Source organism: Phaethon lepturus, unplaced genomic scaffold, assembly GCF_000687285.1.
Source record: "Phaethon lepturus isolate BGI_N335 unplaced genomic scaffold, ASM68728v1 scaffold13881, whole genome shotgun sequence".
Taxonomy (NCBI): domain Eukaryota; kingdom Metazoa; phylum Chordata; class Aves; order Phaethontiformes; family Phaethontidae; genus Phaethon; species Phaethon lepturus.
The window spans coordinates 7,733-20,261 of NW_010515700.1; the positions used below are offsets into that span (position 1 = coordinate 7,733).

Below are 12,529 nucleotides of genomic sequence, written 5' to 3' on the forward strand. Positions count from 1 at the left end.
TATTGCTTTTGCATCAGTTAAACCACTGCTTAGAAGACAGATAGTAGTGAAGTAATTAATTGTCCTGTGATGAGAGAGCCTGGAGACCTGTTAATAACAGTACTAAAGGCTCAGTGCTGGAGGTGAAATACTTCCTTTGATGTCAGAAATTAAAATAGTAGCCAATAAGAATGACTTAAGATACTGAACAAACACAGAAAATAATGATATATCCTACAGACGTGGGCAATGCATCTTACTTTTCCTTTTGAACTTCACGGAGCTACTCTGCCTGCCCATCCGTTCCCTTTACCTTCCATTGCAGTAACCATCCCTTCTGCTGAAGAGGGCCAGACTCCACTCGCTTGTCTCTTTGCCCCCAAAACAGCATTAGACGTATTCTGGTCTTTAGTTTATGACAGACTTCTTCTAGTTTTCCATCTTCTGCTCTTCTTTGAGAGGCAGTCTTCTCTTTCTCTATTTAGTTAACTTTGTGATGATGGAACTAGCAATTTTAACTCCTTTTCCTTACCTCAGCATATTTTTGCTAGTCAGTGTAAATGTTGGATGATCAACAGCTGCAGCTTCCTCCTGACGTCATTCTTGCCACTGGAGTATCTGGTTTCTGGTCACAAAATAGTGACTAATGGTTTCTGTCATCTGAGCAGCATTTTCTGAACCCACTTTCTTGCCTATAGCTAACTTGTTTAGATTTGAATTGCTGAGTTTGTTGAATGTAGCGGTTTTAAATCTAATGATCCAACTACAGGTTTTTTGTTTTGCTTTTACCAGAGTAGTGTAATAATAGTAAGTGTAGAAATTAAAACAAACTTGCTAAGTTTAAAACAAACAAACAAAAAACCACAAAGCACAAAACCCAAACATTTTTTACAATTTTATTTTTTTTAATCTAATGAGGTGAGACAGTTGAATTTGAAAGTTGGGTCAAAAGCTTAGGTGATTTTGAGACCCTAAGTACAGAATGGTGTAATGACACAAAAAGATCAATCTCTGTGCATATGTTCTAGTAGAGTATTTTTGTTTTGTTCTTATTCTCCGCATGCAATTTAAAACTAATCTGGATACCCTCTGCTTGGAAAAATGGTCTTGCTAATATTCCCATCTTATGCTATGTGCCAATTTGAATTGACATGTAGCATGTAGGTTTCTTTATTATAATTGGCTGGGTGTGGTGTCTCTGGGTTTTTTGTTCTGTTAATACTAAAATTTCCATGTGGTCATTGTAAAATTTACCTTTGCATTTATTTATTTTTTTTAATAGTAGTGGAATGGGGTGATGATGTTAAAGCAATATCAGAAGATGAAGCCATGGTGCTGGTGAACCATCAAGCAACAGGTGACGTCTGCACTCTGATGATGTGCCTTCAGGATAAAGGCACGGTAGGCTACAACGGGGGAGCGGGATAACTTCTGTGGATGGGATCTGTTACCTTCGGTGTGCTTGCATTTGCATGTGCTACTGATGACTGACTTTTGTGTGTTAATCCACCAAATAATTTCAAGCTCTGCATAGGAGGCTTATTATTTAGATTTGGTTTAATGTGACAGCCAGTAGCTTGGTGCAGGTTCTAGACCATAAATGTTGCCTTTGAAGAAGGTCAGATATGAGCTTGAGTCAGTGTGCATCCAGTCTAGGTTAACACAGAGGGAAGCAGATCTTGCAGGTAATCATGTACTTGACTTTTTCCTCTCACCTTATGCAACTCATGCCAACTCTGCTCAGACCAGCACAGGTCTATCTTCTTGGTTATGACTGTATTCCAGCATGGAATTTTTCTCAAAGTTAGAAGCAAGTTGTGTATGGGATTTTGGTAGGAGTTCAGAAACTGAAAGTGACTTCCTTATGAAGGCATGTCTAAGCTAAGCTAGCTAGCTAAGGTCAAAATTGCTTGAGATCTTATTTCACAAACTCTTAAGCGTTTCTTGGTGAGAATTGCAACTAATTTCAATTGTTTCACGCATTGCTGCTCAGAAAATTCATGTCTAGGGAGTGTAGTGCTGGAAACTAGAGTATGGGATTTCAACAAGAAATTAAATTTATGTGCAAATCAGGAGGAAGGAGATATGTATGATTAGGCTACAAAGGATGGGAGACATACCAGGCAAGCTGAAAAAATGCATCAACTGTGTGTGTCTTAGTGTTGTCTTCTTTCTTGTGACCATATGGTGAAGAAACAAGGAAAACAACTGCTTTTTGTTGCATCTGCACAACTTGTAACTGGCACTGCTTTTCTTAATGTATATTAGTATAGATTGTGTATACACTGTATCTCTACCAGTGATTTAACATTTTTTTTAGACATTTTCCCAGAGCTTACTTAGGACAGCAGAGATGATTCAAAACAAAACAAAAAAAACAAAAAACAAACAAACCCCAAAACCTCAAACAAACCAAACTCAAAAAAGAAAGTCTGAAAATGCCACTCAAGATTGAGCAGAGACTGATTTCTTTCTTTCTACTGTAGCCTAGAGAAGACTGTTTTAAAAGTACTTTTAATTGTTTAATTTCTTTTGGAATTGAGGAATTTAGGTATATATGGTATTCTGTACTCTACCACAATGAGTGGTATGGCAGAATAAACACTCTTTAATTCCCTTCATCAAAATTATCCATAGGACAATCTTGTGATAAAGATGTGACTGTGAGGGTATAGTCCTGTGGATATGTGTTGCATATAATCTTGGCTATTGATGTCCCAGGCTTTTTAAATATCATAGAGGTTCATTGACTCATGTATGTGTGTTAGTGTATACACGAATCTAAGCCATATTTAGCCTGTTTGACTCCATAGCTAAAAAGTTTCAGTCAAACAGGGTAAGTTTCAGTGAATGTAGAAGATGTTAAAAATGGAGAAAGGCATTGAGAGGGCAAATAATATTCACCACAGAAACTGTTAGGCTTGTGGGTTTTCTGAAAAGCAAAACATCCTTAAAATCACTCTTTTTTTTCCCCTTAAATAATTGCAGTCATTGCTCTTGGAATAAACATGTCCAGAGCCTAGTATGACTTTAATGTTTTTAGCTAATAAAGAAATAAAAAAAAGTACGAGCTTCAACACATGCTTAAAATATAGCATGAGTAGTACAAGGCTAAAAATAATGAGAAAGATCAGGATGGTTTATCCTTGATAGAACTTGCTGAATCAGGTGTTTTTAAATAGCATGCTTCATATTTCTCAACAGAAGAGAATTGTCTTTACTTTGACTGTGAAACCACTGGAGGAAAAAAGACCAAACCCACCTCTCCAAAAGAAATCATTATACAATAGGCAACTATTTAAAATAGGCAGTTTTCTTTAAATGCAGTTTAAACTTGACATGGAGTCCTTCACAACCTTGATATTCGTCTGTTAGTAACAAGGTAGTAATTCCCAAGAATTTTTTTGTGGTGGTGGTGGTGGTGGTGGTTTTTTTTTGTTTAGGATGGTTAAGCTGCACTAATTCCTAAACATGCTACCACTCAGGCCACACTTTATAGCTCTCAAAGTATTTTGTGAAGGTGAAAGACTTACCTCCATTTCACACAAAGGGGCTTATGAAGAACTAAGACAGCTGACCAAAGGCGGGCTCTCAGTGGTGATGGTGCGGTGGCAGCACTAGGAAGGCTCTCCTCCTGTGGCAGTCCAAAATGTCTTTTGCTTGCTTTTGCCAGCCAACGCAGACTGTGAAACCAGAAGTAATCTGCAAGTACTTACCATTCGATGCTGCTTTTTAAAAAATCTTGATTTAAGGCATCAGAAGTGTTCTTTTTAAAGTGTTCTATTTAAAGGTCTATGTTTTTCTGTGTAGTGAGGTAGAATACTGAAACGTTCTTGCAGCTTGACAGTTTTTTCTAAGGGCCATGTCAGGAACTGTGATGTGTGTTTGGTATTTTTTTTCTAGTATTTTATAAATTCTTATATACAAATGGTAGCATAGCCTATCCGTTTCAAGCAAATTTAATCTCACTAAGCAGTAAGCTAAAATACATGTTGTAAGATGTTTCTTCTCTTTCAGATTCACTTATGTGAATAAGGGAAGCGTGATCTCTTATTAGGGAAGTGGAACTTAGCTAAAAGTTATAACTTTAATGGCAGGACTGGACTGGTATTGTTTGACTAATACATGTTACGGTAAGGCAAGCCACACAGAGCAAGGTTTCAGCTGAATCAGAAGTGACCTAATTATACTTCGTTTAATATAGTTCAAGAAATCGTTCCAATTTGTGAAAGTAAGTGTTAAACTTAGTGAGTTGGCTGAGGTGTCTCAAACATTAAAGATTATGTGTTTAACAAAGAGAATTAGGTTCAGATGCTGCTATTACTGCTTTCTGACTGGATTAGGACTGATAAATGTGGCTATTTTTTCACATTTAAAGCAGAAAGCACTGCCAGGAAGGGTGCAGTGGAGAGAAAGAAGTAGAGCTTGCAGCTGTTTGAGTGCAAGTTTTAAGACCTGTATTCCCAGGTTTCATTGTTAAGTTAGAGGTGCTTGAAAGATGAAAGTCAGTCTGTTCAGGTTGCTTTCTTGTGAAATCTGTGTAGGGTGAAATTAAAGTGGGCCTCTGAATAGGAAGCACCTCAATTTTTTTTTTAATTTTTTTTTTAATTTAAAAAATCACTGTCCTGTAAGAAGTGATGGTCAAAGTGAGTCTAATGATTCAACCTCTATTTTTGCCTTCTTGCTCTGCTTCTTGGCTGGGACAAGGAGCATGACATATGAAATTCTTAGGGATGCATGTGGCTGCTCTGCCATGAGAGAAAATGGTAATGGCATGTGGGCTGTCCATAGGTCTCGGTGAATGCTGCTGTTCAAAGATAGAGTGAGCATGTATGGAGCACATCAGAAGCATGAGAACAACGTGATCTCCTCCCCAAAATTGCCAAAAAAATATAAGGAAACGTGTTTTTGTGGTAGACATGAAACAATTGGAGATTTCAAATACAGATCTGTATTGTTTTGTGTACTTTAACAAACACTGAAAATGGTTTTAGTTTGCACCTGGCAAAAGACAGAGTAGAAATAACTCTAGTGTATGGCTAATAGTGTAGAACTATTTAATCTATTTTAGAGCAGCTATTTAGTCCTGCTCTTGAGGAAGAAGTGTAGCACCTGTCCTGCTTTATGCTTTGGGCATAAAGGACTTTACTCCATATATATGCTAGTTTAATTGCTGTGTGAGGGTGACAAGAATGTGACCAGTATATACGTAATTCTCTGCACTTGATATTTACTAAACTTTTTTTTTTTTTTAACTTTTCAGGTTGTCCGTCAGATGATGTGGCTGATGGATCATATTTTTAAGTATACAAACTTTGGCATTGTGTCTCTAATCCATGGTGACTTCTTTATAAGACAGGTAAATGCAAACATGTAGTAGTGCTTTGATTTATGCTATATTTGGAACATTGTGGTGTAAATGGGACTTATTACCTCCTGGATGGTTTGCCGGATGAAATAATGACACTGTAGTGTGTGTATTTGGGTAGAGCTTTTTTCTGAAACAGCTTTTTTCCAAGCTTATTTTATTATTTGCCTTGACGTGAATGTTTACAGAACCCAGTTATGATGGGAGCCTTTTATGAGAGAGGTGTACAAGCGAAGTACATGGGAAGTCCTTTTTCTCTCTCCACTTCTGACTGCCCATTGTTGGCGCCTCTCTTCTTTCCTTAGTGACCTTGAAGCTGTGCAGTGAGTCTGGTTAGGTCACTGTTCTGACTGTCAAAGTTTCAGATAAGGAAAGGCAGGACCATCCCTTTTAATGGTGACATGGTAGCAGACCAGTTTAAGGTGGTGATGGACCTGCATAAATAGTAATTAATTGATTCTTGAAGGTTAATTATTATTTGAGCATCAGGAAAGAATGTGTGTTGAGCCCAGCATCTCAAATGTTCAGGATTGAAAACTTCAGATTATTTCTTACAATTTGGGGGTTTTTTTGTTGTTCAGTAGGTGTTGATCAAACTGCAGTCTAACAATAGAAACTCAGAAGTACAATGATAAATGTGAACCTACTGCCAGTTATGTGAACTGTGACATCCAGAATACGCGTTTCTTTCCTCTCCTTATTTTTATTTATCTGGACTGAAAATGCATGGGCAGCTAGAGAGAATTAATGAATTTTCACTTTACAGAGCAGGAGAAGCTAATTTACTCAGAACAAAATGAAGAAATACTTAATCACAGCTCTACACAGCTGAAGTGAGGTTTCTCACTAAGACTAGAGGGGTGGTTAGAAAACCTCAGGCAAAATTTGATAGTAAAATAAAGGTCTCTAGAGATACACAACTGTGTACTGTGAGAGTATGGAAAGGAACAGGGTTTGACACTTCATGAAATATAAATCTATTTCAGTAGTTAAAATTCACAAGATACGCATTTTGAGGTACACATGGCTGTCAGCTTGTTAACTGTAATTTCTGACTGTGGCCTTGCAATTCCAGTTACAAAACCAAACAATTACTGAGCTGCAAAAACTTAAGGGTTTTCCTCATTTTTGTGAAGTGGCTGAGATATGCAGCATCACAAATAACGATGACATCGTGAGTCTAATTATAAATGTTGAAAATAAAATTTTTCTTGTCTGTTAGTCTTTGGATGTAGCAAAAACACTTAAGGTGAGTGAGTAATGATCCTTTGCCTAACGATAGAAAGGCCGCAGTAATATTTGGATGAGCAAATGCTTCATTTTTTTCCCTGCAAAGTAATGTAATTTGATCATGATACAGTACATCCTATTTGTTAAAAATGTACACTATCCTTATTTTCATGAGCAGCACCAATGGCAATTTCAGGAATGCTTCTGAAGTCTACTAGAAGTTGACTAGTGTTTTCTCCCATTGAGAAGCTTACTGGAAACAGACTGCCAGTAACTTGCCATATTGGTCATGCAAAGTACACGGCATCCTAAAGAATCTGCCAGCAGTCTGCTGCTACCTGTTTTCTTTCCTCTAAAGGAAAGAGGGCTGAGCCTGTTCCCTGTGATGGTGATCAACTAGCCATGGCCTTCAAGGATTGGTTGTATTAAGGAGCTGCTTCTCTATGGCTTACTTTCTCTTCTTTCTGGAGAGACATTATGTTAATTGCGTTTTATCTCCAGGACTCTTCAGTATTCTACTAGTCACAGCTGCTTTCAAACACTGCTCTCTTTCCCATTAGTCCAGTAGATTTTTCTGTATCACAGCAGCACCTTAAACCTCATGGTGTTTGCGAAATGGCAGTTTATCCACCAGTCATATTGGTTAAGTTTGTTTAGGTTTTGGAGAGTTCTAATATCTAACATGTGAGAAGTTTATTGTTCACTGCTGGTTTTTTTAACTATTGTGCTATCCTGGAGTCCTGTGATCTGGTGGGAAAGGACTGTTTTAACTGAGGAACTTTTATATCGTTTATGTAGTTTTGTTTCCATTTCAGAGAATTAAAATCACCTCTGCTGAGGGAAGCTTAAATTTTGGACTCCTGTGTCTTTTGAGTGATTTGGCAAAGTCGCTTTAGAGCACTTAAAAATGACAGTTGATGTGAATTAATTCCTGTGAAAATTTGGGCAGCTTGCTTTTGCTGTGTGTGGAAGTGGGAAGAGAAGAGATTGTTGTTGAAGAAATTTCTGCAGTAATTAAGGACAAATCTTACTGTCTTAAGTGAAAAAGTTGTACTAATACAACCCAAGAGGGTTGGTGGTGGTTGTTTTTCTCCTCCTCTTGGTCCTTCAGGTTTAATTATCACCTGGCTATATCCTATATACAGCTAATTATCAAACTAGAAGCTGGAGTCATACAGTATCTTCTTAGCTAGGGCATCTCATTTTTATTGTTGTAGGCTTTCTTTAAGTTTACACAGATAAAATCAGATCCTACTCAACAGTTTCCCCTAGAGGAAGAAAACCTCCAACCATCACAGCCCAGTACATTTATTCCCTCCGCTCCCCCCCTGCCCAAACAATAACTGTTTCCATCAGTGTGCTGATTTCAGTTGAGACTAGCATTCAAGGACCACAGGTCTGGGAGAATTCTGTGGTTCTGCTGTGGTAATCGAACTCAAGCCTGGTCTTGAGGTCCGGCTGTGTCTTCTGGCACCTCTGCTAATACAGGATGCAGGGAGAGGTGCGTAGAAGATACGTAAGCAAAGATACTGTTTGGCTTGCAGAAATTACTGATGATACATGGACCTCCAAATCATAGCTTGACCCCTAGATTGTCTTTGCAGAACTTGGTTTAGCAAATTCAACTTGGGACCCAGCAACAACTAGGGAATTGTGTAAATACCTTCTCCTGTTACGTGGAGTTCCTGTTTACGATCTGGATGTCGCTTTTGCAGAGAAGTCATCAAATCGAAAGCTTCATCCTTAATTTCAAGGTTGTTGGGTTTTTTCCCCCGGCCTTTTGTAAAGTGGCATTAACTCAGCCACCAGTGGGTACTCTGGGAACATCCTTTTGTTTTGTCATAGAGGCTTATTTGTATCTCTGAAGAGAGGGAGAAATCATAGAAATGTAGTAATTTTCTGTCTTAATGGTACCTCTTTTAAGCATTCATTTTATTTAGGTAATGTTTTATCCTTATAGGGAAGAGCACACCGTGACCAGCAGCTTGTGTTACTCAAGGAGCATCTAGAAAAATATTACAGGAGCCGTAATCGGAAATGGATTGTTTTATTTCCAGAGGGTGGCTTCCTTAGGAAAAGAAGAGAAACAAGCCAGGCATTTGCCAAGAAAAACAATTTGCCATTTCTTAAACATGTCACCCTGCCGAGACTTGGGGCCACACAAGTAATTCTGAAAACGCTTGTAGCACCGCAAGAAAATGGAACTCCAGCAGGTAGCGACACTGTGATAAAAGGTAAAGACCATTTCACTCTTGTGGATAAAAAACAAATTCAGTGTCCAAGGTTTGAGTTAAGCAAAACATTTTGTGTTGAATTGGTCTTTTTAAATGTCAAATACATCCATAATGCACCGTCATATTTATATAAATGTTTTCATATTTGCTTTTAGTTCCACTAAATCTATTTTTTGTGTTGAGACACACAGAAAAAGAAAACCGTAGTTTTAATTTGATTCAGTCTACAATGTGGCTGCATGAATGTTTGTCGTGGTACACGTGATGGGTAGAGCAGATACTGGAATGAGCACCCAGAGGGGGCAAGAAGGTGGGCTGCTGCTTTCTGCACAATTGATGGTTTGCACTGGTTTATGGTAGTATGGAACTATAGTAAAAGTATTTCTGGAATATGCAAAGTATGTTCAAATTTTTATTTCTGGCTTTTAAAAGTTTCTTTGCATCCAGTACTGTATGCATCGTTCCTCTTCTTGAACTATTTTCTGTTGAGTTCAAGTCCTTCTATTCTCTACAGATTTCTAGGACGACAGTCCCCTTTATTGCTGGAGTTAACTGTCACTGACTAGATTTAAAGGATTGTTTTGGCTATCTGATAGTAGAAGTCTTATGAAGGAATAAGAATATTCCTGCAGCATTATTGTTCTGGGGTGCCTGGGCTGTAGGGGAGACTATAGCTGGGATATAAATAATGCCTGTAGTTATGGGACTTGGTGCTTTTAGTCTCTCAATTTTTAAAATTAAGTTCTTGGCATGTTCAGACAGCAGGGTTAGATCTTACTTAACCTCGTTGTGGATTTCTGTTATTTATTATCAAAACAATGGATTGGGGATTTGTGGTGTTTCTTATTGATGGGTGATGCTGTATTTCCTTAGCCAAATTATAACAATCGTTTAGCAGTTTGAACCAAAGATCCATCCTAATAAAGCCACATATGCAGATGACTTCGGGTTTTTTCTGTGCTTAAGTTCAAATTTCAGGGCTTAGCGGGAAGCCTCATAGAGAAATTGCTTCCAGATTTCTAGTTTTGAAGTCAATCTTGTCAACATAGGAGTTGAATGGAGATGATGTTCTTGCAGGAGTGGAGGGAAGATTTTAAATTAACTGAAAATCAAGCTGTGGAATGCATCTGAATATTTCCTTTCAGGCTACATTCAGAAAAGAAAAGCTGAAGAAAGCCCATGTTGTCGTAGAAGACTTTATTTTTAAAAGAGAAACAGCATACCCTAGTCCTTGTTAAAAGTTATGTTTTTAAGAAGAAAAGTTTGGCCTGTTCCCAATCTATTTATTCCCATCTCAAAGGCAAAAAGGTATGAAAAGTAAGAAGTTCCCCAAGTGTGAATTACAGGCCTTGTAGTTCTGGAAGAGGACCAAAAGCAGTCGTCAAATACCAATTTTATATTTTCATACTCTTAAATTGATATCAACTTAGCTGAACATAAAACCTGGCTTCTCTCTCTTTTTTTTATCATTCTCTCAATCTTTTTGTTACTGCCAAGCTTTACTGATAATGATGTGGGTTCACCTGCCTACCCCACCTGATTTCGTTAAATTGGTTTATGGATTAAGAGTAACTCCTCCTCCTCAAAAATCATGTCCCCTTCCTGTCGAGTTTCTTGGGTAGCTATGTTATGATGAGTCACAATACACAGTTGCAGTGTTCTTGAGTGCTGTTATTTTATGAGTACTTAATTTTAAATTATCCTTGTAGCGCTTATACCATTCTAGATTTTATACCTTTCTACTTTCTCAGCTGGAATGGTGTATAATACTGGGTGAAAGAAGAAAAGTCAGCAGAAGCAACTATAATGAAAGATGGTTCATTCTTAATATACTGCTACGCTGCACCCTAATTTGGTACAAACCAAGTTGCATACAGTTGTTTCATCATGTCACCCCCGTGTTCCCCAGCCCGCTGGCTTGCTTTTGTACATCAGATGTCACTGGCGTTACAGCCTTCAAACAGTAGTTCAAGAATTGTAGCATTTAGCCATTGCACATCATCTGTCCTCCTTCTATAAGGTCTCTAATCTGATTTCTGTCATTCCCTTTGGTAGAGGTGGGTTGATGTTGTGAAGTGCGAGGTTCAGTATCCTCCCCAAAATTTCGTTAGCCTTAATGATGATATTAGTATTCTTAATATCCAATCCCCTTTTCAGTTTATTTATGTATTAGTTATGAATTTCCTGATTCTTCCTCTGTGAAGTGATAGGAAGAGCAAATGTTCCTGAGCTAGACGATCAATACTGTTTGATTATTCTTGTACTCAAACTCATCAGTTCTTTATTCGTTGCTTTTCCAAGGCAAGCAGCCTCTATTTTCTTTATTTCCTCCTCATAACAGTTTTCCAAGTCTTCTTTCATATTTAAAGTCCCAAGTACTAGCCTTCTTTGGGGTCAAACTTATTGCTGGTAAAGACTAAATTAAATGACTAAAACAGTTGTTGTTTTTGCTGCATTTTGAAGTACTTGTTTAATTTTAACAAAATTGTACAATTTTATTCCTAAATAAATGGAAGGATGGAAAAACATACGGGAAAGGTAGTACTATCGCTTGACAGCTTGAGTGCCTTTGGAGCTCGAAAGTACAGACAATGTAGGTAAATGGTGCCTGTCCCTGAAAAGATGGTAGAAGTTAATTCTGGTGTCTGATGAAAGTGTCTCTCTAGGCAGATGTGCTGTACCCCCAAAGACCGCACTGCTGCCAGCACCTGCATTCCAGGAGAAGGTTTTAGGGCATAATAGAAATACGGGCAGCATAAAAATACTTGATGCGTAGCCGTCATCACCTTAACTGTGTAGGGACCAATGTGTGTGTGGGGGGGGTGCTTTATGGTTTGGTTTTGTTTGTTTAATTTTTTAGCAGAATGCTTAGTGTCTGACGTAGTTGCAAGTACAATGTTTCTTCAGTTAATAAGAATTCATCTTCTTGTGAGTTTTAGAACTAGCAAAATGTTCTAAGTGCTAAACAGCTGGCAATTCAAAGGAGATGGGAGCAATTGTTCACTGGCGATGTGTGTTCCAGAGCTTATTTTTGATCAGTCTTGTTCTAGTATGCTTTTTTAATTCTGTTTTATTTTACCATGCAGCCATTTTTTGTCTGATAAGAGCTTACTGTGAGCTTGGTTAGAATCATATTGAAATCATATCTTACAGTTTTCAAATGCAGCATAGTACATTCAGTTCTGATGCTTTTTCTCAGTGAAATTAAATTTTCTTTTCTGCCAAGCTGGACACTGGACTTTGATTTAAAAAAGATAAATCAATTACAGACTTTTTGATTCACTGTTATATGAGGAATGTGACTTGAATAAACATGTGGAAAGTTTTTTTTTTTTATCCTGGAAAAGAGATTCTTGTTTTGTTCCAGGTGATTTCGTATGGAGGCATCTTGGGACAATGAGTAAGATGTTCAGTCTGAGAGCTAATCTTTGGGAAAAGAGTTAATTTTAAGGTCAGTAGATCACGTGAGGACAAGTAGAGGACAAGCGACAAGTTGCAAGAACGCATTGCTATGCAGGGGGAGGCAACAGCCTCTTTTGGCTGCATTTAGAGTGATGTAAGTGTTCAGGAAGCCACACCTGACTACTAGTGAATGCTAGTAAGCATTTTCTTTGTCAAGTGGAAGCTGCAGTCCTCAGGTTAACGCCTGGCTGGTGCATTCTTTTCCACTTCAGATGCAATCCGGCAGTATCGCACCATCCAGAGCTGGGCTGGAGGT

General features: G+C 38.0%; 1 protein-coding gene across 1 annotated transcript in view; it reads left to right on the forward strand.

Moving 5' to 3' along the window:
• The first annotated feature begins 1,263 nt into the window (after positions 1-1,263).
• The window catches only part of LPGAT1 (lysophosphatidylglycerol acyltransferase 1), a 31,564-nt gene continuing 20,298 nt past the window's right edge, over positions 1,264-12,529 (forward strand). Inside the window, exons 1-3 of the mRNA XM_010295858.1 lie at positions 1,264-1,380; positions 5,243-5,338; positions 8,538-8,811. Coding sequence (XP_010294160.1) covers positions 1,309-1,380; positions 5,243-5,338; positions 8,538-8,811 — 442 coding nt within the window. The 5' untranslated portion in view covers positions 1,264-1,308. The remainder of the gene's footprint in view (positions 1,381-5,242; positions 5,339-8,537; positions 8,812-12,529) is intronic.